At 37.6% G+C, this 21,406-nt stretch overlaps 1 protein-coding gene across 1 annotated transcript in view; it reads left to right on the top strand.

Moving 5' to 3' along the window:
• The window catches only part of LOC149267263 (protein NODULATION SIGNALING PATHWAY 2-like), a 100,906-nt gene extending 84,762 nt beyond the window's left edge, over positions 1–16,144 (top strand). Inside the window, exon 2 of the mRNA XM_089410624.1 lies at positions 16,034–16,144. Coding sequence (XP_089266750.1) covers positions 16,034–16,144 — 111 coding nt within the window. The remainder of the gene's footprint in view (positions 1–16,033) is intronic.
• Positions 16,145–21,406: the final 5,262 nt, after the last annotated feature.

Below are 21,406 nucleotides of genomic sequence, written 5' to 3'. Positions count from 1 at the left end.
ACTTATATGCTATAAAGTTGATTTCACTATAATGCTTTATCTATATGTTGTTGTGTGTCTTTGAATTGGTTGTTTTGTAGGTTCCAAGATCGTGAGGAGTTGCAGAGGGTTTGAATCCTGGCTGGAGCTACCCGAACGAAGAACCCTTGGGTATGTACATCCTCACATAGTTTGCTCATTAAAGCATTTTTCCTGAGCTATTTTCTTGTTTCTTGTTGTAGATTACTCCTGCTCTACTAGGGTTCTGACCCAAAGCCCTAGGGGACTTTATCCCTTAACAAAATTGGCGACTCCGCTGGGGAAAATAATCTTGTTGTTCCTAGTTTGGGTTATTTAATGCCAATCAGGGCTCAACTTTTAGTTTTCTTGTTGTGATTGTATTGTCTACCCTGTAGGAACTCAGACTTCAAGTCTGATCCTTTTCATTAGTCCTCATTTTTTTTTTCTTGTAAACTTTTATATACGCATCTTTGTTGGGTTACAGAAGCATATACACGCTAGTTTCTCTAAATAGAAGCCGTGCATATGCGGGTTTCTTTTGGCTGAAACATGTGTACATGTAGTTGTGTAGAGACACAGTCACGTATACATTTGTTTTGCATGATTTTTTCAAGTCTTTTTATCTGGAAAGATTTGTTTCTTGGCCTGTGTGCTTTCTGAGTGGTCAGTTTCTGTTTTTAGATTTTAGTTTTTTAGTAAGCCTATTGTTTCAAGTTCTCTCCTGCCTTGAAGAGTTTTTGGTCTCGGTTTTCTTTATAGTGAGTGTGATCATTGGTGTTTGAACACACAAGGCTTCTTGTAGAGGCTCTTTATTGTTCTGGTTTTCTGGAATAGAAGATTGCTTACAATCTTTGTGTCAAACTTCATTTTTATGGTTTGATTGCTTTGCTTCCCGTTAAGTTTGTGGCCATTCACTTCTTCTTGCTTTCTGAAAGTTGTTGTTGACAAGTTTGAAAGCGTGCCTTTCCTGATTTCTTGATCAATGTCTTAAACCTCTTTTTGTTGCTTTTGGATTGTTTAGTGCATATTGAAACATCTATTTTTTTAAGTTTTCATTCATGTTGGATTGACAACTTGCAAAGTTTCCTTGTGATTTGCTTTCGATCTTTGAGTCTTTGGTAGAATTTTGAGTACTTTTGAAAAGTTTTTATTGTTTTTTTGAAAAAGAAAAGTCCTTAAAAAACATAGTTTTTGCTTTCTTTGCTGAATTTGTGTTTGGTTTCTTTTGGGTTTTGAGAGTGATTTGGGATTTTTGTGTTTAGTCCTTCTTGTTTTGGGAAATATTTGGTGTTCAAAATTCTTATTCAGTTCAAAACACTTAAGTTGGATTATAAAACAAATTAATTTCATTTTCTTTTTAGAGTAATCTAGAATTTTTGCATCATCATGTACACTTTGCATTAGGGTAGTTTGGAATCATTAGAGCATCAATAGTTTTTTAGTTTTTTGTGAGTGCAAAGTCTGTTACAAGAAAAGAAAAAGAAAAAAAGCTTATTTCTTTAATAGAAGTTTCTTAGAACCCAAGTAGAAGTTGCTTTTCATCGAAGAACAAACAAGTGCATTGCATATAAGTTAGTTTTTCATCAATTTCTTTTGCGTCAATGAACACCGTCAGTTTCACTTCCGTATTGTCCCTTTGACTTAAAAAGAAAAACCACTTAAAATCAAGCGCTAATAAAATAAACTAGAACTTTTTATATTGTCAATAAGTACACCAACAAGTTCTATGTTATTTAGGGCCTTGGATTAGGCGAGAGGAAAGTAAACTCTCCAAGGTCACTCTAAATTGTCAAACGTAGAAGTCTGAATAGAGAGTCAAAATCCAATAGCGTTAGGAAGACCGGGAAACCTCGATGACTGGGAGTTAAGCATGAGGGTTTTTTAAGATAAGGACAAGAGATACCCCCTCTCTTACTTGTTAGATCTTACCTCATGACTACTAATCCGAATTGGATCCTTAAACATTTTCATGGCTGTTTCAAATTATGTCAGGTCAAATCTTATGAATAACAAGCTTATCAAAAATGACCTCTAGAAAATGGCAATTGTGGCCAGCACGAAACAACGAGGACCCTCAGTCAAAGCACGCTGACTGTTGGCCCATGGAGACCACGCAGGGACGTAAATTGGCAATCGGGAAGCCCAGATCTAGAAACAGAGGTAGTTTCTGATATGCGATTAGCGCAAAACCCTCAGATAAGGAAAGCCCTGAGTGCTCGATCACAAGGAAAATAGGAAAACTGTGCGGAAATCATTAGAAGGTGGGTCCTGCGCCTAAAAACCGGCAGGATATCGTGTGCACTTCGAGCGGTAAGCGGGCTTGGCCGAGTTCAGCGCGATGCCATACACTGGGGATGCATGTCCAACAGATAAGAGATAAGACCGCTTACATCACGTGAGTAATGGTTGAGCAAAGCGCTAATTGCGTATCGCAGGGAAAAACCCTCAGAGAAGGAAAGCCTCGACCACTCCTGTGCAGAAATCGTCATAAGGCGGGTCCCGCGCTCGAAAACTAGTAGGATATTGCATGCACTTTGAGTGGTAAGTAGGTTTGGCCAAGTTCAGTGAGATGCCATACACTAGGCGACATGTGTCCGGTGGATGAGAGAGAAAACTGCTTACATCGCGTGAGTAACGGTTGAGCAACTTACCCGCGTGATATAAATGAAGACTGTACGATCTGGAGGCTCCAGATCAACGACGGAGAATCAACCTGATAGATGACCGGATTTGATGGGAGAATAGACTAAGGCGCATAAGAGTTGAGGTTCGGCATGACCGATGAGCTGGCAAAAGAATTAGTCTCATGGGCAAATCTTGGAGTAATGGAAATAACGACCGTTCAAAGAAAACTAACACTCAATCCGTAAGGCTACAAGTGGCCACCTCTCCGTGCAGCGTTACACAGCGATGATGACACCGAACAGGGGAATTCCAGTGGACAGAGGCAGGCGAATCAGAGATCTAGGAAGAGGAAATGAACAGTCAGGGAATAGATTGGCTTTAAGCCATGAACAAATAAAGAGCAGAGGGAAACATAAGTAGAGAAAGAAGTGAATCGCAGAGAGCAGCGAAGCCAAGTTGATCCGTAGAGCAAAGGAAACATCAAGCATACAGAGACAGAGAGAGTCCGAGAGTCTGTGAACTCCAGAGAAGGCTTGAGAGGTTCAAGCAACTCCTCTGTGTATACCTATCAGGTATTGAGTACCAAATTGGACTCATACCGTTGAGACCAGTTGAGGTCAAGATTTAGTAAGGGGGAGTCTATGTACTCTAGAGGCTTGGGGGATCCAAGTACCACCCTATTGATCATCATCTATTAAGTGAGACTCAAATTGAGCTCCTTATTGTAAAATCTCTGCTTTAAGACACAATAAAAAAGGCCACCACTGAAGGCTGGACCAGGAGACGTAGCCCAGGAGGAATGGGTGAAGTCCTTATTAAATTTGTTGTGTTTTGTATTTTCTTATTGTGTTTCTCTTACCATTTCAAGTGTCTATGTATTTCACAATCTTATCGATTCGTTGCTTAAAATAACATAGACACACCCCAACACATGAGTATGTAATACCTTCATTAATTAACAAATATCATTCATGAGTGATTTTCAGATCAAGTGGTATCAAAGCTCCTAAGTTGTTTAAGGTTAGACAAGCTTGTGTTGGATTTTTTTGTTGAATGCTAACTAGATCAAAGCTTAAATTTGGAGAAGGAGAGTTGGTCGAAACTAACCTCGAAATTGAAAGAGTTTATCCTCAGAAGAAAATGTCAGAGGAAAGTCCTTTGGGACCAGATCTTCAATTTATAGATAGTTTCCTAGCCATGAGGTCCATGGTAGAGGAAATGTATAAGGACTTTAGGGAACATAAATATGAGGACTCATCAGGCTCCAAACAAGATAAAGGAGAAGAAGAATCTCTCCTCCATGACCACTCAAAAGGGAAAGGGAAGGAAGAAAACTTTCTCACACTTCCTAATAGCCTTGAACATAAAAAGAAGACATCTTTTATTAAACTAGATGTTAAATTTCATTTACCCATATATGATGGAGAGTTGAATGTAAAGAAGTTGGATAATTGGATCAAACAAATTGATGTGTATTGCAGAGTGTAGAGTATCGACTCAAACAAGAGTACGATTCAGCTGGCCAGCTTACGCCTCGTAGGCACTGCCTTGGTATGGTGGGAAGGTAGGACACAAGCTGACATGAAGAAACATGGTAAGATTCTTTCTTTTTGGAGTGAATTTGTTTCTACAATCAAAATGTAGTTCTATCCACTAGCTTACATGCAGCAAGCCATGATGAGCTAGCAAACTCTTCGCCAATTTAAAGGGCAAACTGTACAGGGTTACACTCAAGAATTTAGGAAGAGAGCTTTGATTCTATGAATTTCATTAGATTCACCTGAGACTCTGTTGAAGTACATAGGGAGTCTACACAACTACATGAGGCACACTATCCTCATGTTTAATCCCAGTATTATAGATGAGGTATCTGTTCAGGCTACAGATCAAGAAGCTAGAGGAAAGAATGGGAACCCAGAAGTTGGGGGATCATCCAAACCCATTGCAAGCAAGAAAAAGGAGAAAAGAAAATAGAAATGGAAAGAAAGGAACGTTAATACTGCACAAAAGACAAATTATTAATGCACTCATTGTAAAAAGGATGGGCATGATGATGAGCACTGCTGGATTCTGCATCCAGAGCTGAGACCTAAGAAGTTCGAGGGCAAGAAGAAGAAGAATGTTGCAACTATTCAGAAATATTTGGGGTCAGACTCAGGAGATGAAACAACCATTGCAGCCACAGGTATAAAAGGTAAAAATTCTGAAGCATCTACTAGTAATTATGCACAATCTATTAATGATGAAGAGAATGAGAGAAAAATACATGAGCTTTTCCATATTTGAGTTGTTTCCAAACATCAAAAGATTGATACTTTGTTTGATAGTGGCTCACAAGTAAATTTAATTTTTGAAGCAATTGTAAAGAAGTTGGGATTACTGACTACACCTCACAAGAAACCATACCCATTAGGTTGGTTAAGTGATAAAGCACAACTACAAGTGACTAGACAATGTAAACTTCAGTTTTCTTTTGGGTCAGCATTTGTAGATGAGGTTGAGTTAGATATAATTCCTCTAGATATATGTGGAATTGTTTTAGGAAGTCCTTACTTGTATGATAGAAAAGCTATTTTCTATAGAGTTGAGAACAAGTATCTACTCGCTAAAGATGGAATCAAATAATTTGTAAGAGCTCATTAGCTCAAGAATAATTATACTCTCATAAACTCAGGGTAGATGAAACAAATTGTAAATTCATGGAAACAATTTTTACTGATGGTTGTAGAGGAAAAGAAACCTGATAAAACCAATGTATTTGAGGGCTGTGATGCTAAACAACACGTTGATTTAGAAAAAGTTGTTTCGGAATATGATATCTTGTTTCAAGAACCTAAAGGTCTACCACCCAAAAAGGAAATAGTGCATGATATTAATTTGCAGCAAGATGCTCCATTGCCTAACATTGGGATGTACAGGTTGTCCGCTTTAGAGAATGTAGAAATCAAGAAGTAGGTGCAGGAGTTGCTCGAAAGGAGTTCATTAGACCTAGCACATCACCATGTGGGTCGCCAATTGTTTTGGTGAGAAAGAAATATGGATCGTGGAGAATGTGCATTGATTACCGAGCAATGAATAAGATAACAATAAAAAATCGTTATGCCCTTCCTCGCATAGATGATCTATTAGATCAGTTAAAGGAAGCTATTTATTTTTCCAAGTTAGACTTGCATAGTGGATATCATCAGGTCAGAGTTGCAGAACCAGATGCATGGAAGACTGCTTTCAAAACAAAGCAGGGATTGTATGAGTGGTTGGTTATTCCTTTTGGCTTAACTAATGCTCCTGCTACTTTCATGAGAATAATGAATGATGTACTCAGACCTTTTCTTCATGATTTTGTGATTGTATATTTGGATGACATTCTTATATTTAGAAAAATGCGGGAAGAACATTTAAAGCATGTTATGCAGACACTAGATGTTTTGAAAAGAGAAAAAATTTATGTTAAACTCTCAAAATGTGAATTTGGCAAAACATCTTTGAATTATTTGGGACATATAGTAGGGGTGGCGAATTGAAGATAGATCCCTCTAAATTTGCAATCATTGTAAACTGGCCTAAACCCAAATTTTAAATTGTAGCTCCCTTACATGCTTTGACATGATTGAACAAGGTGTTTCAGTGGGGAGGAAAATAGTAGAGAGCCTTCAACACCTTGAAAGAAAAGATTAGTATAGCACCAGTACTAGCACTGCCTGATCTTCAAAGACCGTTTGAGATCCAAACAGATGCCAGTGACTATGCCATGGGAGCAGTGTAGATACAACACAGTAAACCCATATGTTATCATTCTAATACATTTAATTCTGTAGTAGTTAACAAATAGATTACAGTTGAACAAACCACAAAGTTATTCTTTCAGCATGTATGGTTCATTCTGGATTACCGACTTCCATTGTATCTAATCGAGACACTCGATTTGTTGGGAAGTTTTGGTTGAGTCTGTGGGAGTTGATGGACACCAAACTGAAGAAAAGCACAACCTTTCATCCACAAACAAATGGCCAGACAGAAGTAGTCAACAGGACAGTGATCTAGTTTCTCAGAGGCTATTGCGGCAAGCATCCTAAGCTTTGGGATGAAAATGTGTGTTATGTGTAGCATGCTTACAACCCAGCAAAACATTCTTCTACACAAATATGTCCTTTTGAGACCTGTTTTGGTTTCACACCAAGGTCTCCCTTGCATTTTGTCTTTGGTAAGGACATAGTAGTTGATGGACATAGTGATGTGGACAAGGAAACTAGGTTCATTGAACAAATCCAAGAGATTCACCAGGCAGTACAGGAACAACTGGAAAAGAGCTAAGCCAAGTACAAGGCAAGGCATGACAAGCATTAGATGGAGCATAGTTTCCAAGTTGGTGATCAAGTCTGGCTGTATATCAACAAAGACAAAATGCAAGGTGAAGGTAAAAAGCTAAAGCCAATAAGGTATGGACCTTTCAAGATACTTGAGAAAATTGGTGAGAATTCTTTTCACCTTGATTTACCAGCTTACATGCACATCTACTCAGTTGTTAATGCAGACAGCTTGAGACTATTTGAACCTTCATTAATTGAAGATCCTAAAGAGCAAAGTCAATTGCCTTCTATTGATGACCTGTTACCTGAATATCTCAATGAATTGTAGGAAGACACAGTCCTGGACAAGAAAGTGAGTATGATGCGCATGGGAGATTTTGAGTACCTCAGGATTGGACTCAAGGTTTCAAAGCCAAGCAGTGCAAAATGGATAGAGATTGGACAAGTGAGACAATTATACCCTCACTTAGACGATGCTTGAAAACCAACTTTTGGTTGTCCAAAAGCTTTTTCAGTGGGAAGGCCGTGATCCGAATTGGATCCTTAAACGTTTTCATGACTGTTTCAAATTATGTCAGATCAAATATTATGAATAACAAGCTTATCGGAAATGACCTTTGGACAATGGAAATTGTGGCCTTTACGGAACAACAAGGACTCTCGGTCAAAGTGTGCTGACAGTTGGCCCATGGAGACCACGCAAGGACATAAATTGGCAACCGGGAAGCCCAGATCCAGAAACAGAGGCAGTTTCTGATAAACAATTATTGTAGGGCAAAACCCTCTGAGACGGAAAGCCTCGAGCGTTAGGTCGCGAGGAAAATATGAAAACCATGTGGAAACCGTCAGAAGGCGAGTCCCACGCCCAAAAACTGGTAGGATATCGTGTGCACTTCGAGCGGTAAGCGGGTTTGGCCGAGTTCAGTGCTTTGCCATACACTGGGTGACACGTGTTCGGCAGATGAGAGAGAAGACCACTTACATCGTGTGAGTAACGGTCGAGCAACTTACCTGCCCGATATAAACGGAGACCATAGGATCAGGAGGCTATATATCAACAGTAGATAATCAACTCGATGGATGACCAGATTTGACGAGGGAATAGATTGAGGCGCATAAGGGTTGGGGTCCGACATGACCGATGAGTTGGTAGAAGAATTAGTTTCATGGGAAAATCTTGGAGTAATGGAAATAAAAACCATTCAAATAAAACTGACAGTCAGTCTATAAGGTGACAAGTGACCACCTCTCCATGCAGCGTTACATAGTGATGATGAAGCTGAACAGGGGAATTCTAGCGGACAGAGGTAGGAAAACCAGAGAGTTGGGAAGAGGAAATGAACAGTTAGGGAACAGATTGGCTTTAAACCACAAACAGACAAAGAGCATAGGGGAACAGAAGTAGAGAAAGAAGTGAATCACAAAGAGCAGCAAAGCCGAGCTGACCCGTAGAGCAAGGGCAGCATTGAGCAGACAGAGATAGAGAGAGTCCAAGAGTCTGTGAACTCCAAAGAAGGCTTGAGAGGTTCAAGCAACTGCTCTGTATATACCTGTCAGGTATTGAGTACCAAATTGGACTCATTCCATTGAGATCAGTTGAGGCTGAGATTTAATAAGGGGGAGTCTGTGTACTCTAGAGGCTTGGGGGATCCAAGTACCACCCTATTGATCATCATGTGTTAAGTGAGACTCAAATTGAGCTCCTTATTGTAAAACATTTGCTTTAAGACACAATAAAAAAGGCCACCACTGAAGGTTGGACCAGGAGATGTAACCCAGGAGGATTGGGTGAACTCCTTACTAAATTTTTTGTGTTTTGTATTTGCTTACTGTGTTTCTCTTAATATTTCAAGTGTCTATGTATTTCACAATCTTATCAATCCATTGCTTAAAATAACATAGATCCTTTGGTATCTTTAGTTTCCTATCCTAGGGATCTATGCAGGTGGCTGTGGAGGGGAATCCCATGGCACCTGAGGTCGACGTTGTATCACTTTCAGTGGTACTTCTGGAGGGAACCCTTGCAAAGCTTGGGGGCTTGCACTAGTAAAGGCTATTGTTTGGAGGTCAACGTAACTTCCTATGATACCTTCGCTAGTAGACCTGGGGCATAATTACCCCAGTCTATTTTCGGAAGGCCCTTATTATTCACTTTGTTGTATTTTGGTGTCCGGTCCTAATCACCTGGAGCGAAAATACCTGGAATTTGTTTGATTGCTGAATTCTTTTAGGGACATTTTAGTGTGTGTTCTGTGCTCCTAGTTGGCCTAGCTTCCAATTTTCTTGAGTCTTTAAGTAGATCTTATTTAAAAATTCAAAGTGGCTGACCAATCGCTTAGACAGTCCCGCAGACTTCGTGGGCTTTCACCTGCAAGTCTAGAGCCTTCTTCTAGAAGGCGTAGGAGTGATAATACCAGTGGGTTTCACCCAGTAGAAGCCGACACATCAAGGATTGATCCTCTGCTTGGGGGCAGTAGTGTACAAGATAGGCCTAGTACTACCACAATGCCAGAGAGGAACACCCCAGTTCTTTCTCGAGTCCTCTTATAGTCAGAAGATAATATTGAGGTAGAAGAACTCTCAAAGCCATTAACAACTCTAAATTCTCCTCTGCCTTCTGATCATCCAGACATAGTATTGGCCAAATATGTAGACTGATGTTAAGAGATTTGTTGAGAATTGCAGGATATGTCAGCATGCTAAAGGGATAAGCCAAAATATAGGATTGTACCATCCATTGCCAATACCAGACCGACCATGGGATGCAGTTAGCATGGATTTTGTTTTGGGGTTACCTAAAACTCAAAGGGGGAATGATTCCATTTATGTTGTGGTAGATAGATTTTCCAAAATGGCACATTTCATTGCATGTAAGAAGACTAGTGATGCAATAAATATTGCTAATCTATTTTTTTTCAGAAATTGTAAGATTACATGGATTGCCTGTAAGTATTGTGTCTGATAGAGATACAAAGTTTGTAGGGAATTTCTGGAGAAATCTTCGGAAGAAACTAGGTGCTAACCTCAGTTTCAGTTCAGCATACCATCCTCAAACAGATGGACAAATCAAAGTGGTAAACAGAAGCTTGGGGAACATATTGAGAAGTTTAGTGTATCAAAATCCTAAGTAGTGGGATTTAGCACTAGCTCAGGCTGATTTTTCTTATAATGACACTCCAAACCAAAGTACTGGAATGAGTCCATTTCCTATTGTCTTTGGGAGGAATCCAAGGGGTGTGTATGAGCTCATAAATTTGGGTAAACAGGAGACAAGAAGTGCTTAAGTTGAAGAGTTTGCAAAGCAGATGCAGAGACTGCAAGAAGATGTCAAAGGAAGATTGCAGGAAAGTAGTGGAAAATGCAAACAAAGAGAAGATATGAAAAGAAGAGAGAAAGAATTCCAAGTGGGAGATTTAGTGATGGTGTATTTGAGAAAAGAAAGATTTCCTGCTAAGACTTACAATAAACTAAAAATGAAAAAGATAGGACCATGCAGAATTGTAAGGAAGTTTTCAACTAATTCTTATGAAGTTGAATTTCTAGAAGGGATTGGAATATCACCTATCTTTAATGTTTCAGATTTCTATCCATAAAAAGAGACAAAGATAGAGCTACAGAAGATGAAGTTCAAACTTTGCACTGGGAAGAACAAATGCCAAAGATAGTTAAGAAAGAGGTGGAAGATGTTTTGGAGAACAGAGTATCCAAAAGAACCAGAGGATAGGTTTACTTTCAATATCTAGTCAAATGAAAAGGACAGCCAGTGGAGGATGCTTGTTGGTTGAAAACAGTAGAGTTGTAGAAGTATGGAGTAAACCCTAAAAGTATGAGGGATGATTATTTTCTTCCTTGGGAGTCTGATGCATGAGCTTATAGACTTAGCCAACAATGTGATGGTTTGTTCACATGTTGTGGCCAAATGAGTTAAATGTCACTGACCTGAGTGGTCAAAAGTCAGTTTTGGTAGAGAGGGTTGGATCTCTCGAAAATGATTTGTACTTCATTATTGTAATAGTTAGGAAATTGTCTTATTTTAGACTAAGGGATAAGTTGTTAGCATAGGTGTGTAATAGATCTCAAAAATAGAGATTTGATTGATTGATTGATTAAAATAGAGATTGAGTCGTTAGTACAGTTAGAATAGGATTTGACTCATAAAAGAGAACAAACTGTAATGGAAAGGGATTAGCTAAGATGACTAATAATTGAGTGAGAGGCGAGAGTTGAGTGATAGATAGGATTTGGAGATTGAGACAGAGGTCTAATAAATTGTTGTAATTGAGTCGAGAGGGCCAAGACTCTGTAACTACTATTATATGAAGAAATTGATTCAGTGTGCAACTGTGTGTTAATCTGGTGAAGACTCTCGTTTACTTTTGTGAATATGCGTTCAAAACCTCAATCGGGTATTTTCTCTATTTTCCCACTTTAAATTGTAAATTGCAGTGTTTATATGTTAATCACGATCATTTAGTATTAATGGTGGGGGTAGGAGAGCACGGTGATTCTTGATGATGGTTGGAGACCCGCACTCACTCCTAGCCATCGATCTTAATTTCAAACTTTTGGGTCACAGTCAACGGTGGGGGTTGGACCTGTTTTTAACCCATGTGCTACTTGAAGACCCGCAAGCCCTAGGATTTGATGGCCTCTGTTATCCAATGGATATCGGGTCGTCAAGTGCTCGGACTTTAATTCCAAAAGCGGACCCGAAATTTTATAGATCAAGGATTTATAATCCTTATCGGCTCCATAAGGGTGGTTAAGCATCGTGCAAGTTCCCCAGCCGATATCGTTGTGAACCATTGGATCCAGCGCACTTTGATCAATGATGGAGGATCAACAGATTGTTTTGTTGATCGAGGTGAGTGATGACCATTAGATCTAGAGAGAAGAGATTCATGACGTAGAGTGAAGTGTTGTTTCTAAAGGGAAGTCAATGTGGGACCCTGAGGATAAAGTAAGCCACGCACAGAATCCGCTAAACACATCTAATTGGTTATAAAGTAACCAATAGTCTATTTTTAAGACTAGCAGCTTGATTTCATTAGCCTCCTGCGTAAAAAAATCAACCGAACATTACAAAAGGAGAAGGGCATCTCCTCTGCTTCTTGAGATTTACAGTTAAAGGAGTCCATGTATATATGTGTGTTTACGACCGACCCAGCATAGAACAAGAGTTTGCCAATCTCCAGGGTATTAATGAAGTGGGAATATTTTATAGCACATTTGTTATCCATCTTCTATTGCTCTGAGGAACCACGCCTTTGTAATGAGAGGATGATAGCTTCCCAGTTTTCTCCATTGAATACCTTCTCGAGTCCTCCAATACACTAAGTCTTTGCCAAATTCTGTCACCATGCAGATTTTGCTCCCCATTCTTTCCAACTCAAGAAGGTTCTTTTCCAGTGATCTGTGCGAACCCTAATCCTTCAACATAATTTCATCCTTCTTCCACTGCCATTTACTCTCTAAGATCCACATGGCCAAAGAGTTTAATTCTTTGGTCATAGCGCTCTCGACGTCATCATATTTCCTGTCTTCTATGGAGCACAGAGCCTTCATTGCTTCATTCATTGTCTTCTCTTAGGTTTTATCTCTGGTACACCGAATTTGAAGGGTGAGGTCATGATATTCTATTCTCTGCAACTCCATTGACAAAACAAAACTTAACAACGAATCATAAAAGAGTGGGCCGACCTTTTTGAAAATATTTGAAATGACCGCCAGAAATACAACTGCGCGTTTTGAAAATATTTGATATTTTGAAGTTACCGTTAGGATAGGTTGCAACAGCATTAAAGTGCACAGAGAGATGACATTCACCCAGAGTTTGTACGACTTGTCAATGGACGGGCATACGATTTGGATGGGATAGCATAGTTTTTCTGGTTGCGGAAGTATGGATGTTGTGGTATGTATGACCATCCATACCAATGTCACGTTGATCTCCAAAAATCACAATATAGACAACTCTATGTATGTAGCATATGAATATCTATGGTTGTATGTATCATGACAAAAATGGAAAACGAACCCAAACATCCCGATGAAATGTGAGAGAGGGATATTACCCAAGCCCGGATGGGTCCTCATATCGTGGTTGGTAATATTTAGTGCATTAAAATTTCTATAGCATAGCAAATATTGCTCACTGAATTGGACACTAATTTACCATTCCCTAGAGATCAAACCATGGAATTAATTTGGAGAGCATTCCCACACGTTGAAATGATTTTTTCTCAAACAAGGGGGCTGTGTGGCAGCTAGTCCCTGCCCTGAGCAGGATAAACAACCTCGATATTTATGTAGAGATATTGATAAATGTTGTAGAGCTATTAATGGCGTAGCACTAGGTTGGGTTGCGAGGCGAGTTGTTTTTATGTACTTGTGAGTTAGGAGGTTGCATGCATGCCAGAAGCATGTTTTCTCTAGTCTTCAGTTTGTTCTTTAGTTCAGTTCAGTTCAGTTTTAGGTTGCATGCATGATCTGTTCTTGGACAGGGCACAGCTCCCTAGCCAACCCCTCTAGCGGATTAGCGAGGTGCCAAGCCACGTAGCAAAGCTGAGTAGCTAAGTATTAAAGATTAGTATCCGAGGATAAATCCTATAAGCAATTCCAAGTATCCCAACCAAAGCGAACCCAGGAGCCCATCTCATCCTAGGTAACCTTCCTAAAGTAGTATAGTTCATAAACCTTGAAATAAAAGGAATGCACGTGTATGGGTTGCCCATGATGAGTACTAAGGCTGGAGGGTAGAGTGGCCAAGTAGATACCAAGCCAAGCTATAGTATTTTATGTAGGATTTGCATGAGCTACACATGCCTCCTGCCTCCCGCCCACCACGAGAGTTGTAACGAGAACGATTTCCCTGAAGAAACTAAGTTGTCAAGCACATAGTTTTTTAGTTTTTCAGAGAGGATGAATTGGGAGTAGGTGACTATGCCTCCTACCTCACCAAAAGAGGTATAAGTGGAGAACCAGAGAATGAGTACAAAATACAAAAAAAGAACAAAGGTGACATGAGTAGGAAGGAAGTTCCTATCGGCATATTCTTCTGCAATTATAGCAATGAATAAGTATTTATGGAGATACGGATTGAAATGCAACAATTTATTTCCTTCCTTTCATACATACTAGAGTAGATGGGTCTCCTCAATGCATGAAAAGAAAGACTCTACTCAACTGACTATGGGCGTACGCCCCACTGAAGCCCTTGTTCGTTGTTGCAGGGTTCGTCCACTCCGTTACAGAGGCATCGACACCCAAACAAATTGGTAATTATTTGGGTCAGAAACAAATAAGAATAATAGGGGGCACCTTGAAATCAGAATAATGGCTCTTTAATAATAGGCGCCATATTTGAAGTGAAATAAGTAGGTAGCAGCACCAAAAGCAGCGGAAACCTATCTAGGTTTTGGGCTAGAAAAGAAAAGGAAATAGATTCAGAGGTAGCTAGAGCATCAAAAAGTAAAGTAACCTAACAGTTTGCTGACTACGAGCTTTAATCATCATGGTTGTTGTTGAGTCAATTTCCTATGCAAATTAACACAAATATTTAATTATCAATCTGGGTTTGTAGAACTTAGAAGCATGTCCAAATTCTATGGATTCTAATGGTAGTCAATGTTAGAAGATGAAGTATAAACATTGAAATAAATGCATATTACAAATATAAAATATAATTAAGTAATTTATGATTCACTTATGTAATATGTGAGGGATGAGGCTCCTAACTTAGGAGAACATATGTGAATCAGAATTTAATTAATTAGATTTTATATTTGTAATATGCATTTATTTCAATCTTTATATTTCATCTTCTAACATTGACTACCATTGGAATCCATAGACTTTGGACATGCTTCTAAGTTCTACAAACCCGGATTGATAATTAAATACTTGTGTTAATTTACTCAATAAATTGACCCAATAGTTGTTGAGGTCTAGATTTGTTTTCCCTTGACTGACTTAAATTACAGGAGTTTGTTGCACATGCCTCCAATGTCAACTATCTCAAGATTGGGAATAAGTCTTCCAGAGTTCTGGTGACGGGCGGGGAAGACCACAAGTGAATATGTGGGCTATTGGAAAATGGAATGCCATTCTGGTCAGTATTAAATTTTGGGTGGATTTATTTTTTATTGTAAGCTTTTTATGGAAGCATATTTATGTAATCACAACATGCATCTATAATGCTTTAATTCTCTCATTTGTGATAGCAATATATAGGTCCAAGGAGTTGGTAGAGTATGCATTATTTTGTCCTTGCTTGGCACTGTTATTGTCTAAAATATAAAGGTTCCCTGCTTTGTCAAGATGGATAACTATGTTATTTTCTTATGCTCTCACCTTTTGTTTACTGTTAAAACATAAATTCAATCATTTTTTCATCCAAATAGGTTCTGTGGAGATTCCACTTGCAACCTTGAAACATTCAGGGGAGCCCTTTCAAGGAATCAAAGTAGACTGTAATAAGCATTTTTCAAATGTATTGTTTCTGATGGGAGAGATCGGTGGAAATGATTATAATGATCCATTCTTTTAACAACCTCCGATGCAAGAAATCGAAACATTTGTCCCTTTAGTTACTGATAAAATCGCAAACTTGCTCAAGGTAAGTGAATCTTTGTTTCCATTCCATGGAAGCTAGGTTAAATTAACTTAAAGCAAAAGTAGTTAGTAATTATTTTAAGTCTTGAGTTTTCTTCACTATACTTTGCAAAAGCTACGCTAAATAAAATTAAAGAAATTAATAATTGTAACTTCTCGCTCCGGTAATCTTCTTACTTTGCTTTTTTGCAGACATTGATTACAGTATTGTGAAAGCTAAGATAAATTAAATTAAAGAAAATAATAATTATAACTTCTCGCTCTAGTAATCTTCTTGCGTTGCTTTTCTGTGGACATTGATTACCATAGGCAGTGCAAGGAATATTTTAGTTTAGAACAACTTTCCCATCAGCTTAAAACATAAATTCAATAATTTTTTCATCCAAATAGGTTCTGTGCAAATTCCACTTGCAACCCTGAAAGATTCAGGGGAGGCCTATCAAGGAACCAAAGTTCCATGAAATTGATGCTAATTGTGAAATGTGTAGAGTTTATCAGGTCATTCAAGCATTGTGGAATTTGTGACTTTTGATTCTGCAGAAGCTTTAATTGTTGCTGGAGCTGTTAGTGGTACAATAAAGCTATGGGATTTTGAATAAGAAAAAAGTAAGCTAAGCTATTTAACAAAGAATATGCCATTATAAAAGGAGTGTGGTCGTAGTGATGTTCCTAAAATACTTACGCAAAATCGAAAGAAATCTTTTCGCAAAATCAACCTACAAAAGGAGTCGAATTTTATACAGCCCTGTCGATTTTGATCTTCATTGTGATCTTGACTGTCATTATGGTTATGATTATGCATTTTCTTATTCTTATTATTATGTTGATTGAGTCATTGATGTAGGTAAGGGCTCACCTGTTAATTATGTTTCCAATTCCATATTTTCCGCTAATAGATCTACCAGGTTCGATGTTGGGATATGCGTCATGCATTTTTTGCATTCGTTTAAGTTCGAAAGCCAATTTTCGTTGTCGATACAACAGTTGAAATATCAACATCATAGCTAGTTCCGTTGATTCGGTTAAAACACCATATAGTAGCAAGGGCATGAGACAGAGCCAGTTGGAGAAGATAACAGTTCTCCTAGTTACAATGCCCATCCCATGCAAAGAAGTATGCATTTGTCCCTCGGAGAAGGAGAACATATATTCATGGCCTCTCGCTTTAGCAACTCGAGAAACAAACCGAAAGGGGGTCGTTTGACCCAGAACAACTAGATTCTCTTCCCTCTTCAGCGTCTGAATCTTACTGGTTAAGATGGCCCGAACCTCCAAGGTGTTCTGTGCACAATAATGACTAGTTGACAGATGTCAAATTACATGCAGATGCAGATAGGACTAGAAGACATGGAACAACATGCACCACCTAGTAACACCTAGCACCTCAACAACCCACCTTAGCTTAGCTTAGGAGTATAGTATGCGATATTTGTTAAACTATGAAACTAATGTTTACATTAGTGAAACATATTTTTGAGACAAGTACAAACAAGTACACATAATACATGCTTTTGGCCTCTCCGCGTCGGGAAGAAGCCAAATAAGATGATGAAATGATATGCACTGGAAAACTTTATTTATAAGTGATCCTCACTAATAAAAAACATGTGATTTAATTGTTTAACATCACCAACTCATTACTATAGTCCCATGCCATTGTCATATGGTAGGGACTAATAATAAAGCGATGCAGGTAGGTGCGAGTGATTTAGATGTGAAGAGAATTCCCACACGTTGAAATGATTTTTTCTCGGATAATAAAGTGAAGCAATAAAGTGATGCAAGCAAGTGCGGGTGATTTATATTTGAATAGCGTTCCCACACATTGAAATGATTTTATCTCCAACAATAATAAAGTGATGGAGAAAGGTGCATGACATTGAATGACATCACAGATTGCACTCCATCACGACTCATGAGGGCGGTCAAAGATTTCGATGGTTATGTTACAATCGTGGTAATAGTACTAACAAGTTATTGTTGGTATTTTCAAAATGTAAAATTTTACTTGGAATTTATTTTTTCTCTGATACCAAATGTCGGTTTTAACCCCGTACAGAAATTACTTGCATACGAATTCTAAAACACAGAAAATAAACAATGCGAGAGCATAGCACATAAAACACATATACACAGAGATTTTCCCCTGGATCCCAAAACCGAGACTACCAACTTGATTTTTCATTATGTTCCTTTCAATGTTACAATACATATTTATACATGCTGAAGCATCCAATACCATGGACCGAAAATCCATCGCGTCCAAACCCATGGACCGAAAACCATCGTGTCCAAAACCCTAGGTAGGTCCACCCAACCTAATATAGGGTCCAAAAAAAAAAATTCCCTGGGGCGCTGCCCTAGACCCCGTAGAGTGGGGCTACCTGTTCCCCTCAAACCCCCGAGACAGGGGGGGCTGCCACCCCCCACTATGCAATCGACACAACAAAGGGGGGGCTCCGCCCCCCCTCTAATCCCTCGGTTAACTATGTGTGCTAGTCGTAGAAAGAATATAACACAACCTAGCATTCTCCCACTTGTTGTTTTCTTTCCACAGGGGGGGCCACAGGAGAGCTTAGTCATTTATCCAACCCTGAAACACCCATTGCTTCTCTACACCAAGAGAACTTCTCAGAGCTCACAAATTTTGTCAATGCATCTATAGTATTATTCAAAGTGTCCACCTTTACCAGCAACACCTTTTTGTCTTCTATCATATCCCTCACAAAGTGATACTGAACATCAATGTGCTTTGTCTTTGAATGGTAAGCAGGGTTCTTTGCCAAGAAAATTGCACTTTGGCTATCACAGTCTGTCCTTATAGCTCCCTGTACTAACCCCATACTTGAACACAATCTCTCCAACCAAACTATTTCCTTGCTTACATGAGTGCCTGCCATGTATTTTGCCTCTGTAGTTGATAGTGCCACTACAAATTGTATCTTACTCAACCAACTGACTGCACCTCCAAATACTTTAAACACATACCCACTTGTAGATCTTCTCTAATCCAGATCTTCAGCCCAGTCTACATCAACAAAGCCATGAATATCCAGAACTCTATCCAATTCTGGTCTTACTTGGTAGCACAAACCATAATCACTAGTGCCACGCAAATACCTGAAAACCCGCTTCACTGCTGTCCATTGCTCCTTCCCTGGTTTTGACATAAACTTGCTCAATACTCCCACTGCATGTGTAATGTTTGGTCTAGTACAGACCATTGCATACATCAGCCTACCGACTTCCATTCTTCGTCGGACACTCCCATTGGTTTAGTACCTAGATCTACCGCGATCCGCTAATCTCTATCCACCAACAGATCCTCCATCTTGAGTTTCCACAACTCAAAACTCTGATTATTAAATTTCTTGATCTCTATCTTTCCGCTGCTCTCCATCTTCTTTCACCCCCAGAATTGATCCCGCAAATCTCCCACTGAACAGGGTCTACCACAGGCTCGAGCGAAACCCCTCGGCAATAAAGGCGTCCCCTTGAAGCCAAAATAGCTCCAATACTAGATGTAGCTTTTAACCCCTTACAGAAATTACCTGCATACGAATTCTAAAACATAGAAAATAAACAATACGAGAGCATAACACATAAAACACACACCCATATATATAGAGAGAGATTTTCCCTGGATCCCAAAACCGAGACTACTAGCTTGATTTTTCATTATGTTCCTTTCAATGTTACAATGCATATTTATACGCACTGAAGCATCCAATACCATGGATCGGAAAACCATTGCGTCCAAAACCATAGGTAGGTTTGTCCAACCTAATATAGGGTCCAAAAAAAATTTCCCCGGGGCACCGCCTTGAACCCCGTAGAGGAGGGCTACTCGCCCCCCTCTAACCCCTGGTTAACTACGTGTGCTATTCATAGAAAGAATATAACACAACCCAACAATTTTACAATCACAGTAATAGTACTAACAAGTTATTGTTGGTATTTTCGAAATGTAAAATTTTACTTGAAATTTAATTATAAGTAATTTTTTAGAAATAATGTACTTTTAAAACTGGAGCAAATATGTATAAGCATTGTATGTTAATATATATATATATATATATACGCTTAAAGAATTGTTGTCTTAAAAAATATTATATTTAAAATAAAATATAGAGATTACATTTTTTTACTTTAAAAGAGATTTGCATCTTAAGAGTTTTGATCCTTCTTAACTATTGATAAATTCAAAGTTAAAATAGATTTAGGCTAGTTTAATCATCATTTATAATTAATTATCTTATTATTATTATTATTATCCAATTTTAAGGTCATAAGAACCCCTTGTTTGTGGGACCTTTTAGTTTTGAACATGTCACCTTTTAGGAGAAAATACATGCTCTTAACCATTAGGCCCACTCAAGTTGTATCTCATTATAAATCGAATTATTAATTTTATGTTTTTTTATTTTTTTATATGTAATTTGGACAGATTGAAAATATTAAATAGAACATTAAACATCTCTACCATATTAAACTAAACTATAGAGCACCATTATAATTATAAATCTAATTATTAATTTAATGTTTTTTAATTATTACTCTCGAATAATTTAATTATAATTTATTTAATTTATAAGAACTTTATTTTTAAAAAATTTAGAAATGTAAATTAATGAGATGAGAGGGTGTATTTTTAAAAAATATTTAGTGGAAAAATTATTAATTCAAATATTAATTTAATTATTTATTAATATGTTCATAGATATTTACATATAACTCAAATATTTTCAGATAGTTAAAAATGATTAAATTATGATGTTGGTTGAAGTTTTAATATGAATTTTTTTTTCCATTGTAAATCTATTTTTTATATTAATATGTAAATATTTTAATTTAATTATAACACACAATTATTTATTATAAAAATATTATTAAATTTATTCAAAATATTATTATAAAACAACTATTAAACTATAAATGAATTTTAGTGTTTTAATTATTTTAATCAATCCACATAAATTCTAAACTTTGATTTTATTTCTTAATTTGTAAATATTTTTATCATTTAATTCTATGTCATGTATTAATTACTTTGTATTAAACTTTATATATATATAGATAGTTTAAAAAGGAGTCAATTTATATTATTTTATTTTTAATGTAACATTTTGTTAATTCATTTATTCTTGTCAACTACTCCCTAATACAAGGTTGTATGGCACTCTCTACTCTGATATAATATAAAATTAAAAAATAAACATGATAGTCTATTAATTCAATGCATTGTCAATTACAAGCATTTGCTACACTATGTTATTGTTGTCGACCAACCATATCATTCATAATTAGTACTTATTAAAAATTAATATATTAACATATAGAAGTCCAAAACATTAGAGTATAATTATTTTATACCAATTGTAACATACAATGATGATGGTGGGTTTGGATTTTGATTAGGTTCTATATTAATCAATTGTGTTTAGGGTATACTTTTGAGTTCTTTTTAAATTTTTAACAAGACTTTTAAAAAACAAACAAAAAAACCATTAGAATTCTTACTTGACTCCAAAAACCAGGTATGGTGTTGATTTGATGTTCAAGTTTGTTTAGGAATCAACAAATTTGCTTAATATCTCCAAAAGATGTGTTGCGGAGTCCTAATATGATGAAAAATGTTGTTGTGGGTGCATGAATAAAAAAATTCTCACTAGGAATGCATGAGCATTCTAAGAACACATTTGTATTCTTAAGAATGTGTGCATGATCCTAATCCATGGGAAGTTGGCACCTTGGTTGGCAGCTCAAGCTTTGCCAACACTAGATGCCAAGGCATATATTGTGCATTCCTACCACCATGCGTTCCTAATAGCCCCATTACCACTTTTCAGGCCATCATATTC

This window comes from Pinus tabuliformis, chromosome 6 (assembly GCF_031772625.1).
Source record: "Pinus tabuliformis cultivar Carrire ecotype Pingquan chromosome 6, CPIR1, whole genome shotgun sequence".
Classification (NCBI taxonomy): Eukaryota; Viridiplantae; Streptophyta; class Pinopsida; order Pinales; family Pinaceae; genus Pinus; species Pinus tabuliformis.
The sequence above is the reverse complement of the archived record's forward strand: the minus strand, read 5'-3'. Positions and strand labels throughout refer to the sequence as shown.